Source organism: Acanthochromis polyacanthus, chromosome 3 (assembly GCF_021347895.1).
Source record: "Acanthochromis polyacanthus isolate Apoly-LR-REF ecotype Palm Island chromosome 3, KAUST_Apoly_ChrSc, whole genome shotgun sequence".
Classification (NCBI taxonomy): Eukaryota; Metazoa; Chordata; class Actinopteri; family Pomacentridae; genus Acanthochromis; species Acanthochromis polyacanthus.
Window position 1 is genome coordinate 13290310 of NC_067115.1, and position 13125 is coordinate 13303434.

General features: G+C 42.9%; 1 protein-coding gene across 1 annotated transcript in view; it reads right to left on the bottom strand.

Moving 5' to 3' along the window:
- The window catches only part of xylt1 (xylosyltransferase I), an 87797-nt gene extending 75315 nt beyond the window's left edge, over positions 1–12482 (bottom strand). Inside the window, exon 1 of the mRNA XM_022205526.2 lies at positions 12136–12482. Coding sequence (XP_022061218.1) covers positions 12136–12411 — 276 coding nt within the window. The 5' untranslated portion in view covers positions 12412–12482. The remainder of the gene's footprint in view (positions 1–12135) is intronic.
- Positions 12483–13125: the final 643 nt, after the last annotated feature.

Below are 13125 nucleotides of genomic sequence, written 5' to 3' on the forward strand. Positions count from 1 at the left end.
AGACCTGTGAGCACATTCAGGCATGTGTGTGTGTGTGGCACACTGTGTGGATGAGTGCTTTTTTTGTGATTCAGAAAGGAGATTATTTTATGATTTTATGCATTCTGTAGGTGTGCCTTTAGGACGGAAGGGACGCTAAAGAGAGAATGAGAGTATGCATGAACACGTGTGCATTTTATGTGGGTGTTTGCATCTAATAGTACATCCCTGCTGTCTCCAGTGTACCCCCAAATATCCTGTACAGTGGCTGCCCTGAGGCAAGGGCAGTCTTAGCTGAACTGCTCCATTCACCCCACGGTGAGGAATTACTCAATTTGACCTTGACCATAAACCCTGATTCTCTTGCATACAATGTACTTTTAACAGTGTCATGATCATGCAGTGTCCTGTGTGCTACTTCAAATGCCACCTCTACTACCATATTTTAAGATTTTCATCAATGGGAATATTTACTATTTGGTGTTGGCGTAGTATCCCTCACCTCTCCTATCCTTTTTGTAGCTTCTCAGCTGTACTAATCAATATTTTATATTAAAAAGATGCATCAAACCACTATCTGTACCGTAAAAAAACGCCTCCTCAGCCAACTCTGCAGTTTCTCTCAGATGCTGCATTTTTGTGTTTTTCAATTTACTGTTTTCATGCCTCCGTGCTGGCAAGAAGCAAATGTTGTCCAGTTTTCCATACATACGACTTTCTGTTCCATACTTGTGAACACAATATCTCTTGAGGATGAACTGATTCAATTTTGACCATGAAAGGTCACTGTGGTCTCATGTCGGCCCCATTCTTCTGAACACAATAAAAAAGACACGCCTTCAGGGAATTTCTTCAAATTTGGCACAAAAAGGAGCTTGGACTCAAGGATTACATGATTAAAGGGGACATATTATGCAAACCTCACTTTGTGAAACTGTTCTTATACTGTAGTAGTGTGTGTTGCAGTAGCCTCATTATGAGGTTCGAATTTGAAAACTGTCTGTTTCCTCCCTGCCTTGCTACACCATATTTTGTGAAAATGCCTGCTCAATTTGATTTGGGTCCGCTTATGACGAAATAAGCGGATTTAACTCCTCCCCCTGACTGCGCCCGCTCGAACAAACTCCGAACAAAGGATGATTTTGGGGCGAACAACCTTAAATACTATGTTTTTGGGCTTCTGTGACCTATATGACGTGACTGAAAAATAGCATAATATGGGACCTTTAAAGATTGGTAGTCAAAGGTCATTGCAATATTCTTCTGGCCATAAGTCAAGAATTAATACACTAATTATGAGATTTTACACAAATGTCTAAATAAATAAAATCATCAAGGAATATTTTATATCCAAAAAGGTCAATTTTGGACTGAGACAGATGTAAACTGCAACTTGACTGATGTCTAAAGAATCCATTTTAAATTACCTGTTCTGCAACAAAAGGAAACTAGCTGGTGAACACAGTGGAGCACCTGAAGAAATTATCTTTGGGAGGTGGTGGCGACCAACCAAGAGTTTCAAGGGGAGTAAATGTTGGTTTTACATTCATCGGGTTGGCAAAAACTTTGAACTAATGCTGCTGTTAAGCCTCATTTTATAAGATGACATGTCTAAATTGTCAAGGTCATCAACTAAAACATTAATTTCTAATTGCATATATTCTTTGACAGCAGCATCATTTTGTTGGCATCAGTCTTAAAATTCTATATTTTTACAGTATTTGATTTATATGAAAAATCTTTTGCAGCCCTTTTAACATCTTGACACTAAAGTTTCCAAAAGTTTAAACACAAGCAGTCATTCGTTGTCCAGATGTAGATAATACAATGAAATGTGTATTCATCAAAGTGACTAATTAAGCCTTCAAAATCACGTGTTTTAAGTGGAAATGGAGAACTGGGATTATTCCTTCAACCATCCTGTTCAGTCTAATCCTAAATCAGGGCTCCTATTTAGCGATGCTTGATAAAACCAGCTTGATCAGTGTCTTGGCACTAGCTTTCCTCTAAATCCTAAGCTTCACCAATAGAGGGGAAAAATTACAGACCTGATCCCAGCGTGAGCGGAGGCCATTTGGACTCAGGTTAGTTTCCAGAAATGGTCTCCAACCACATCGTCTTTGCCAGCCGGGCCCAAGCTACACTAACAAGCCTCCAAAACCCAACTGGGTTTCCCCCTGGGGATTACGCCGGGATTTGAGTCGACATCGGATTTGTAGAAGGGATGAGACGTTTATCTTTTCTTTTTTTTTTCTCCCCCCACTCCCCCCAATATTTCTCCAGTATTCTTCTGTCTTGCATATCTGTCTCTCTTTCTCTCCTCGCTTTCTCTCTTAATCACAGAGACAAGTCTTCTGGGCTGTTGGCATTCAGCTCCAGTAGTGAGAAGAAGGAGAAAAAAAGAACGGAGGAGGAAGAGGAAGAAAAGCACCGCTGTCAGTTCCTCTCCTCTTGCTCAACGGGACCGGAAGGACAAAAGCTTTGCCTGACAGGCCGGATCGCCCATATCTCTACCCTGCCGTCATGTCATCACCCTGTGTCTTCACCACAGTGCCATGTACTCTTTTCTGTCTCTGTCACAACCCTCCCCCTCTCCGTCTTATTAGAATAACACAATACATGGATATTAGGGCATGGCATGTTGAGGAGGAAATAGCAAGGCGGTAGCTCGTGCTCAGGGTCATTAGTCTGTGTGGGTGTGATTACATGTGCATGTGCATTTGCGTTTTACATGTGTGGATGAGCGTGTTGCGTGTCAATGGAGCAGTGTTGCAAGAATTGCAGAGAAGTGGGCAATCTGCAGTGTGCTTCCCCCAGTAATAAGGCTGTCGAGCGTTTCTTCACTGACATGTGACCATTATGGCTGAAAGACAAACAGACTGTCTAAGGATCCCCTACAGAGGTCTGTTCAGGGTGGAAGCTTGGAGGGATAGAACAGAGATGCTATGCATGACATACATACACACTACAATCAAGGTGGGAAAATTGGCAACAGAAAGGACACGGCAACCACTACAGGCAATCGGACTCACAGCCTCTCATCATGTCACACCTCCCAGCTTGACAGCCAACACCATGAGAAAATCCACTTGTGTTCCACTATAGAAACACTACCTGATTCTCTCTTAAATACAAGTTGCATTGAGTATGTGCATCAAAACTCATTAAATATAGAACTACACGTTATCAGCTGATTTCCACTCAAAAACTGCAAAATAACCTTTTAATCATGGCCATAAAGCTCATGAAAAATACAATATTCCATAAAGTCAGGCAACTAAAAAGATTTTTCTGAATCGGTGCAGCTGACACCAAGAAATCCGAAGTTTTAATCACCAGTATGAGTCAAATTGTTGGATCTTATATGTCCCACAATACAAATTAGTTTTTCAATTGACCCTCTCTGCCTGTTAAACAGCCACATCATTCAAACTCCACACCCCAAGTGAAAAACAAACTGTTCTGGAGCTGAGATTCGCCCTGATGGCATCACCATGATCTCACCAGGGCTGATTTCACCAACATTATAAAGCTGCTCCAGAGAGCTTATGACTCTTTTCATCAGTGAGCGCCATGCAGAAAATTGGCAGAGTTCAAAGTTAAAATTTGAAAAACTCAGTTGTTATTTAGTGGCAGTTTAATGTTGGGTAACTCAGCCAGACTGTGTGGTTGATTTAATTCAGATTTTGCTAAACACTGATGCAACATATTGGTGAAGTTTTCCAAGGAAAACACGAAGATGTAGAAATCTCATCGAGTTGTTATATCTTTGTTGGACTGTTTATTTTGTAACCATCACTCACAATAAAGAAATTTACGAAATACGACATTTTCAAGGGCTTTAAATTCATTTCTGTTAGATCAAAAGAAGATTTTCCTTTTTTCGTTTTTGGTTCAGACTGAGCTCTGAGACTCATGCTGTGTGCCTGGGCTTAAAAATAAAAAGCCGATCATGGCTACTGGAATTCTGAGTCATTTGTGCCTAAAGACCCATTTCCACAGCCTCTCTGAAATTAACCCCAAAGGCTAGAAGGAAATAGAACCAGTTTGCTGGAATAGGATCTCAGGTTGAATATTTTGAATCTTTCTTAAGAAAGAACGAGTGAATGATCACATTGTAAGACAAAAATGATCCTATTTAAATTCAAACCACTGCAGTGAATTTACAGCTGTGCTTTGTGGGTAAATTTTAAAAATAACATTTCTTTTTGAATCGTGATAAATGCAGCCTTAGTAGTTTAAGCCAAGTTTCTTATAGGAGTTGGACCTAATCTGCTATTATAAAATATAGTAGGATCTATTTAAAGGGCTAACCTTGAAAATACAAAACAGCAAGGGAGTTAAAGGCTTGGCCTAATAACCCCTCCATATGGTGATGGTCTGGTCCAAACCTGTGCGTGTGTTTGCAGCCTTTTAGCTTTGCACTAAATATTAACAGGGATACCCGACTTCAGACAAACCTAATTCAGCCCCCCCACCACACAGTCGTCTTCCTATCTGTCTCTCTCTCAGGCCTGTCTGCTAAGCCTCTTACCTATGGGATTATTGGCAACGCTAGGTATTATATGGCTTCATTCATCTGGATGATGGTTTATTAATGTGTTGGGGAATGAAACCATCTGTAACGGCAGCAGAGGATGATGGGAGGATGAGGGGAAGATTGTTTCACCGAGGTGGTCGAGGCGGCTGAATTGGTGGCGGTGATTTTGCGTGCATGCTTGTGTGTGTGTGTGTGTGTGTGTGTGTGTGTGTGTGTGTGTGTGTGTGTGTGTGTTCACGGACCGGTGCAAGTCTAATTGGTAGTAATGGTGAGCTTTGTTTGACTAGACTTGACAGGAGAGAGACGAACAGCAGTTGTGATCTTTGATTTTGCAGTTGAAGCATACAAAGGCATCAAGCTGAGCACAGAGCACACACAGACATGCAGGCTCATGCAGAATCTAATGTGTTCCTCAGAAATGCACATCATTCTGCAAAAGCACTGTCAATAAAGGACCCCCAAGTTGATTTTCTTTCTGCTTTTCTGCTTTCAAATTCAAGACAAAAGCCTGAATAAATGAGCAGAGGAAATAATGGCATGCATCCATGGGGTTGCCGGCACTGGAAAACCAATACAGTTTGAGAATAATACATCCTACGGATAAGAACACATCCTAGAAGTGCAAAAACACTTCCTTCACCTGATTGGATGAATGCTTTCAATCGAGGGGTATCGAAAGGATTTCAACTTGGATCAACATGGAAGCTCATTTGGAAACTTTCTCTTATGTTCCAAAAATAGTTTACAAAAATGTGTGGAGGGACATCTGAGGTAAGAAACTAGCCATCCATCCATCTATTCTCTATACACCGCTTTATCCTCACTAGGGTTGCGGGGGATGCTGGAGCCTATCCCAGCTGACTCAGGCGAAGGCAGGGGACACCCTGGACAGGTCGCCAGTCTGTCGCAGGGCTACATATACAGACAAATAGTCACACTCACATTCACACCTATGGGTAATTTAGAGTCATCAATTAACCTCAGCATATTTTTGGACTGTGGGAGGAAGCTGCAGTGCCCGGAGAAAACCCACGCATGCACAGGGAGAACATGCAAACTCCATGCAGAAAGATCCCAGGCCCACCCCAGGATTTGAACCGGGATCTTCTTGCTGCAAGGCGAAAGTCCTAACCACTATGCCAGAAACTAGCCAATGAGTTCCTAAATCTGTCTTCATTTCAGATCAACAACAGTGAATTTAAAAGTTTTGGGGAGTTTCCAAGGATGGCAAGTCAAACCCGACACTCTTGATTTGCATGAAGTCTCCTAGACTTCAAATTTCTGCAAATGAGGAGTGCTCAACATTACGCTCTGTCTCTCAAAATACATTGTGATGTTACCAGAATGCACTGCATATCTGCATAGACAAACAATGAATGGGAAACATGGAAAAAAACAAGATTGTTCATGCAACTGCTGGGGTTTCAAGTTTGAAAATGTTCTCTACCACCACTGTAAAAACACCAAATCTCTTAGACCAATGTTGTTTTCCATCCAACAGAGTTTTTAGAACTTCAAAAATCTACAGTAAGTAGTATTGAACTTCTTTTTCTGTCTCATGGTGGCCCAACAGCTCATTACGATAATTTTTTTTTTAACTTTGTTTTCTTGCCCTCTCCTTGTCCTTGCTGTTATTGATGTTGTTGTTGATGGACTTGCAATATTCGTCTGATAAGTAGGGCGGCAATTCATGTATTTTCCACATTATAGATTATTCTTACCAGTAAGGTTTTCCATTAATTCAGTGAACAGTAAATAAGACATCAAATTAGTGAAAATGCTGGCTAGAATTATCAAAAGCCCAAATAATATCTATATCATCATTATCTTGAATGTCTTGTTAGACCAACAGTACTACATAGCAGAAAAAAAATTGGAAATCATTTTATTTGGAAGGCTGGAACAAGAGAATATCTAGCTTTGAAAATGACTCAGTTCACTTTTTCTGGGGTGGATCGACTGTGGTGAGCACAACCCTGCTGGACAGTGAGTTATAAAAACTGGCATCAAGAAAGAGGAGCGTCCACGCATGCTGCCTTGTTTGCAAAAATTTGCCTGAGGAAGGAAAATGTTTGCAAAAAATTTGCCCAAGGAATGCCTGTACTTGGTCAAAGCTTTGTAAATGAAGCTAAAGGTGGCTCTGATTCACGATGTGGACACTTCTTGTATCACAATTAGATAGTTCTGTTGTATCCAGCTGAGGTTTTGTTGCTGTGCACATAACTACTTTGTTTCATTTCAAGTGCTTAAATTTAATAGTGAACTCTTAATCTCATTTCTTCTCAAATCAAATAAGCAAAGCATTAAAATGTCAAGATATTCGAGTTATTTTTATCTACTCGTACACGTCATTCGCATGTTGAACTCTCAACACACTGTTTGCTATTAACTGGATGCCGCAGTTATCCATTTGCCCTATTAAACGTAACACGATAATGGAACTTGCTCCACTCTCATCTCCTAAGCAAGAGTCAACATAATTGACAGGACTATATGAGTCATGCCACTGTGTTTTCAGTTCCTGAGTTTATGCGTAGTATTTCTAATGTCATGACACCTGTTGAATAGTTGAACGGCTATTCGGTCTTTGCGCAACGTCAGCAAAGAGACAGAGGAAAGGCAGAACGAGATGTAAGAGGATGACATGCATACCACACTGAGAAGGCCTGTAGTGCATTCAGCACCTGTGCTAGAAGGAGTGTTTAGCAGGGAAGTGTCTGTGTTGTGGTATTTGAGCTGCTATGGATACCCAAACTTTGAGTCTCCAAACTATACAAGGACATAATCTAAAGTTTCGGGATTCCACACTGACACTGACATTTTGCATATTAGTAGGATTGGCTTAGTGAAATAACATGACAGGGTTTTAACGGTATTGCATTATGATAATGATAAAATGTTTTTTTCCGTTGCAGGAAGAGGCATGGTGTCATGTATACAAATTAGATTTCAACATCAAAGTGTCTCGGGTTTTTCGATGTGCCTCTTTCAAGTCTGATGCTTCTTCGCTTAGATCCGAATATATTCTCATCTTTCTCGCAGGCTAACTCTCGCAAAAAAGAAGAAGCTCTCTGTGTGCTAAATCACAACGACAGATGGACAGACTGATGGGCAGGCTGTACTTTATTTTTCCCTCATTACAGGTTTTACAGAGTAACACTTTATTGATGTAATGATTGCAACGTTTTGAAATTTTAAATCGCACAGTGTATCTTCTGGGTGTCTCCAGACTGTAATTATGTATGTTCAAAGGTCTGTTTAAAGCAGAATAGCTCACACTCCAAGACGATTTACTTTTGGGGAGTGACAATTTAACTGCCAATTACCACTGCGAAAGTGGCTTTGATAGGATAAAAAACCAGCAGTGACAGTGACTGGCGCATGAAGTGGCGCTGGAACAAATGACGCTTCCAGGAACGCAATGTGAGAACGATCTGGATTTGAAACGCGGGAAAGGTGAGAAAGGAGGTTTTATTACACGCTGAATAAAAGACTTTCAAGGAACAATTACACCATCAAAAATGTCACACCAGACAATGCCGCACTTTTGTATTACTTCTCTGTAAAATATAGCACATGTGAGGTCAATCGCTGTCAAAAAAATCAAGTCTGCATGAATAAGAGCCAAAAATTCCATAACAACCTTTTAGCATATCGTCTTTTCCAGATTTCTGCAACTTTAAACTGAATGAATGTGAATGCAACACATGCAACGCAATCTTAAAATACCTAACGGAACAAAAACAGCAGCCATGACTTCATTGTTTTTTTAAATCTATGTTTTAAAACCTAAGTTGCTCGATCTTGATATCCTTCTTATCGAATCCGTTTGTGTCAACAACTAGAACGGTAGCCACACATGGGGACTTGGCTCTTACCAGAAGCCCTTCCTTGGAGTACATGACACGACCTGATATGCTTAAATTCGGCTAATTTTGAGCATGTAAGCTTATTCTTCATGGTGACACAGTTAAATTTCAAAAAATCAAGCACATTCTCTCCCACATACTGACAATTTGGAATTCAAAAACATCATTACAAACCGGACACTTGATTTGGGCTCACGTTCAAGCTGTAGTTGCGTGGCATTTGGTGTCAATTCAAAAAAAGGGAAATTAGAAAAAAATGAGTCATACTTTGTGTGATTGTATTATGTGTGTGTGTGTGTGTGTGTGTGTGTGTGTGTGTGTGTGTGTGTGCGTGTGTGTGTAGCTATAAATTTGTAAGTGCATGTGGGTGTGTTTGCGGGGAGCTGCTTCCCTGCATCTACGTACATGAATAATTTTGGGCATTTGTGGGAGCGCTGGAGTGCATGTGTGTGTCTGTGTGTGTACCCATTTGTGTGTGTGTGTGTGTGTGTGTGTGTGTGTGTGTGTGTGTGTGTGTGTGTGTGTGTGTGTGTGTGTGTGTGTGTGTGTGAGTCAGCAGAGTGATCATGGACTCAGTGGGATGAATCACATTGTGGTTGTGGTGATGGTGGTTGGAGAATACATGGCAACTACACTGGGTTTCAGCAAAGCTCCCAAATACAACACATATGTACGGTGCATTGTTACTCGTTTTGTGCCCGATTAGAAGTTTAAAGTTAATCTCAGCATGACAGAAGTGAATCATTTTTTTTCATTCCTACACTGTTAATGTGCATCCTGACTGTCTTTAAATCTTTTTTTCCCAACAGATCCAAGGCTCACTTCTTTCCGTTCAATTGCAAAAAGCAGCTTTTTAAAAAAATCAAAGATAGAAGGGGGTTTTAATGACATGAGAAGATTGTGATGAAGTTATTTGTGGTCACATATGGGAACCCCTATAGAGCTGACTGGACAGGCGTTGGGAGATTTCCTTCCATATTTTTTTCTTCTCTTCTCCTTCTGTGTTTCCCTCTGACTCAGAATTAACGAGACCTTCTGTCAATCACAAAGTGTTCTTTTAAAATATCCCCGTTTTCTTTGTATAAATTAGGTCTGTGGCAAAGCTGAGCGTGTCACTGTGGGGAAAAAACTGCAATGAACATCTCTATAATACAATAGAATTTATAATTTGTGGTTAAGCCTGTCATATATCACCCCCATATTGCAAGAATATGGAGAGAAAAACAGTAGAAGGAACATCCAGACGGTTTTTAATGCTGTACCATAGGAAGTCAATAGGAAAACTCAGAGCAGTGGAAAAAGTGTACATCAGAGGTAATGTTACGTGTTTTACCATGACTAACAGGGAAACTCTTTACAACATGTGTGAGCTTGACACCCGCTGGGCACATGGGGATCATGATAGTATATGACTACTGCAGCAGATGGAAAGAAAATGCTGACGACCAGATGTGAAGCTGGGAGCTTTTCAGGAGGTTTACTCATTTTGCTGCTGAAGGTAGAGTGGTTTAATTCTGGCACATTTAAAGTTTTTCACATCCATCACTGGGACCGCCTTAATAAGCACCTATTAATAATAATTGTGATACTAACTCTTGTAACAAACCGATGTCAGGTAGAACATGATAGACTAATGAATGCGTGTTGAACTTTTTTTTCGATGACGAATCTTGCAACAGGCAGCCACAGCCCACAAAATCTTTCATGAGATTAAATCCAACACTGGAAGACGCGAGCAACAAGCTGCGGAGTGTGCCGTACAATAGAGGAAAATGTGTACACTCTAGCAGCATTTTTCCTCAAGAGACACAACAGGAGACAACCACTAATGACAACTGTAGCTCCTGCCTGCTGGGAGGACACATCCAAAGCTATGCATAATGTTTCCATCCAACACGAGTTATCACATAGCAAATCTGCCATTGTCATATTGTGCCTTCTGGCTCATTCTATTCTGGATCAAAGTGCTGCGCAACCCCTCCCTGAGATGTCTCATATAGCATCAGTTGGCGCTTATGTGTCACCCTTAGGCTGGACAACTCTGCCTCACCAAAGCCACACACATATACACACAGAAACACATACACACCACCCACAAGGAGAGAGAAAAATGAAAATGCAGTGATTGGCTAGTGGAGGGAATATGTAAGAAGTGGCTGAGGGCGACCAGTTGAAATCATAAAAGTCCGGAGGCCACAGAGCCGCAGCGAGCGAGTCGACAATCTGACAGGCAGGCGGCCGGTGAGCTGACAGGCTGGTGGACTGACTGGCATACAGTGAAGCGCCTGCAGGTTACAGGGATGAAAGCTGTTCGCTGAAAGGTCGTGTGAGCGGATCCACCAAGTCTTTTAATCGTGAAATGGATTCGGACAAATTGGTGTTGATGCAGCATGAAAAGGTTCTGACACAAGTGATCCACAGGAAGCAAATATTAATGTCAGCTCACTGAGGAGCACCACACTTCATACATGAGTAACAAGGGGGGATATTACAGCGATATTTCATTCGAGGATCCTCCAACTGTTGGAAAACAGACAACTGACTCAAATATAACCCGTCCTTGGCATGACTTTGCGCTGCGAAGATGCCGGCAGGTGGGACACACAGTCCCGCCAGATGAAGGGAGTGAATCACTGTAAAAATGTGCGGAGGAGACAGATGATACAGTGACTGACTGCCACACAGTGTATCATGCTGCATCACAGTTATCTGCTGGTTGCACGGTGGCTGAAGAGCAGGGCTACACTTGGATGGGCTGGCAGTTTTTATGAGGGGAAGCTTGCTGCACACCTGCCAGGAACAACTCCCAACTTCTTTGGGGGATCCTGGATGCTTGAGAGACCACGCGAGTCGGAAGATCAGTAATTTCTGACAGCAGGTTGTGAGAAAATTAATCAGATGCTGCGTGGAGGAAGCTCTGTGTGACAGCCTCCAGGGTATAGGGCTCAGTCGGTGGAATCCACATGTAAATATTTGGGTTTCTGGGAGCCAATTTTTATACATTTTTACTGAGAAAAGCATTGCATTAAATCCTCTCAGTTCCATAGGGGATGTTCAACTCATTCATTTTGAGTGCAGAGGTTTGCTTTGTCTCCATATCTGTCTTGACATTTGTGTCTTAATGTTGCCACTGACAATAAAAAGTGCTCATGTTTTCACAAACACTGATGTTTGTACACTCATCAGAAAATTACTCTGCAAATTAGGCTATGTCTCAATTAGGCCTGCCCACACTGAGCCACACAGCTACTGTAGTTGACTTGAAACACCAAATAGACCGTGACAGGTATAGAGCTTCAACCCCAGTCAGAGGCTGTGCTGCTCAGGCGCCTCCACAGCTGCTATCTTAGAATGTGTCCCTTCTCTGCTACCGTTCTGCCCTGCAGGTAAACTGCACGCTGAGTCCAGATTTCAAGCTTTGGCATTTGAAAACTGGAGTCTGGAGCGGAGGGCGCTCATTCAAACAGGGCAATGTGGCTTCATCCAGCCGAGGATGCTCGTCTTCACAGCAAATAAAGAAGCTTCTGCATCTGTCTCGCTTCAGACATCGCATCATTTCCCTGCAAGGCAGCCTCCACTCAAGTGACAACAAACACTCATCATTTGGAGGCCCCGCCGTGCGCTCGTCTTCCGAAAAGCGTAAAAAAAAAACTGGGGATGCTTTGACCCGTCTGCCAACCCCCTCATTCAGACAGCGGCTGTTTGTAAAAGCTGGTGCTGTAATATTGAATAGTCTTAGCTGCTTACCGGCTGCTGTATGTGGCGAGACGTCCCCCTCCCCGGCGGAGGAAGATGCTGCTGCCGCCGCGACCGGACCCCGTGCTGCTGGAAATAGTCGCTGCCAGCGGCTTTGTTGCCCGCGACCCGGTCCCTCTTTTCTCGCCCGTTTTCTCTCTCCTCGCCGGAGTCGAGGGTGCTGAAGTTCCACACGATCAGCGTCTGCACCAGCAGCACCGTGAGGGCTGCGATCAGGGCGGACCGAGACCGGCGGGCCAACCTGCGAGCGCACAAGCCGCCGACCATCTTCGCACCGGAGCTGGAGGACCGTCTGTTGGCTGTGCGCAGCGCAACGGGAGCAAAAAGAGTGGAAGGAGAGGGGGGAGGAGGAGGCTGGTGGAGGAGGTGGGAGAGGGAGGGAGGGAGGGAGGGAGAGAGAGAGAGAGAGAGAGAGAGAGAGAGAGAGAGAGAGAGAGAGAGAGAGAGAGAGAGAGAGAGAGAGAGAGAGAGCTTTTTTACGGTGGCGGAGGCGAGGAGGAGCGTCGACAAGGAGAGGCACAGGGCCACCGTGTGGTGAGAGTCGGTGCGGTGACAGACATGATGCTCCAGGCGGCTCCTCTCTCTGTGTGAGAGAAATTATAGTCTAATTTTTCATCTTTCCAAAAAGGAATTCTCATAATGACCGAAAACCTGCAAATGTTGAAATGCCCACTTTCATTATTACAAGGCGGAAAATAGCAGTAATACTGAGCCTCCAGGGGCTTCCTGACAGATAGATTCCAGCAGGGGCGTAAAGGCGCTCTGGTCCCCTGATATATTATGGCCTCGGGTGGCTTTTAACTAATTCATACATCCCAGTGGAATATCTGTAGGGCATCATCGAAGTTTTGGAAAGATTATCTTCATTTGTCACAACAAGACCAGCTGGAGTCCAGAATAGGAAAATTAACTTTTTTTCTCCCCCCCGATTTGGAGGAGCTGTGTTACAGCTGTGTCATGGAGCTGGTGATTGGCCCAGAC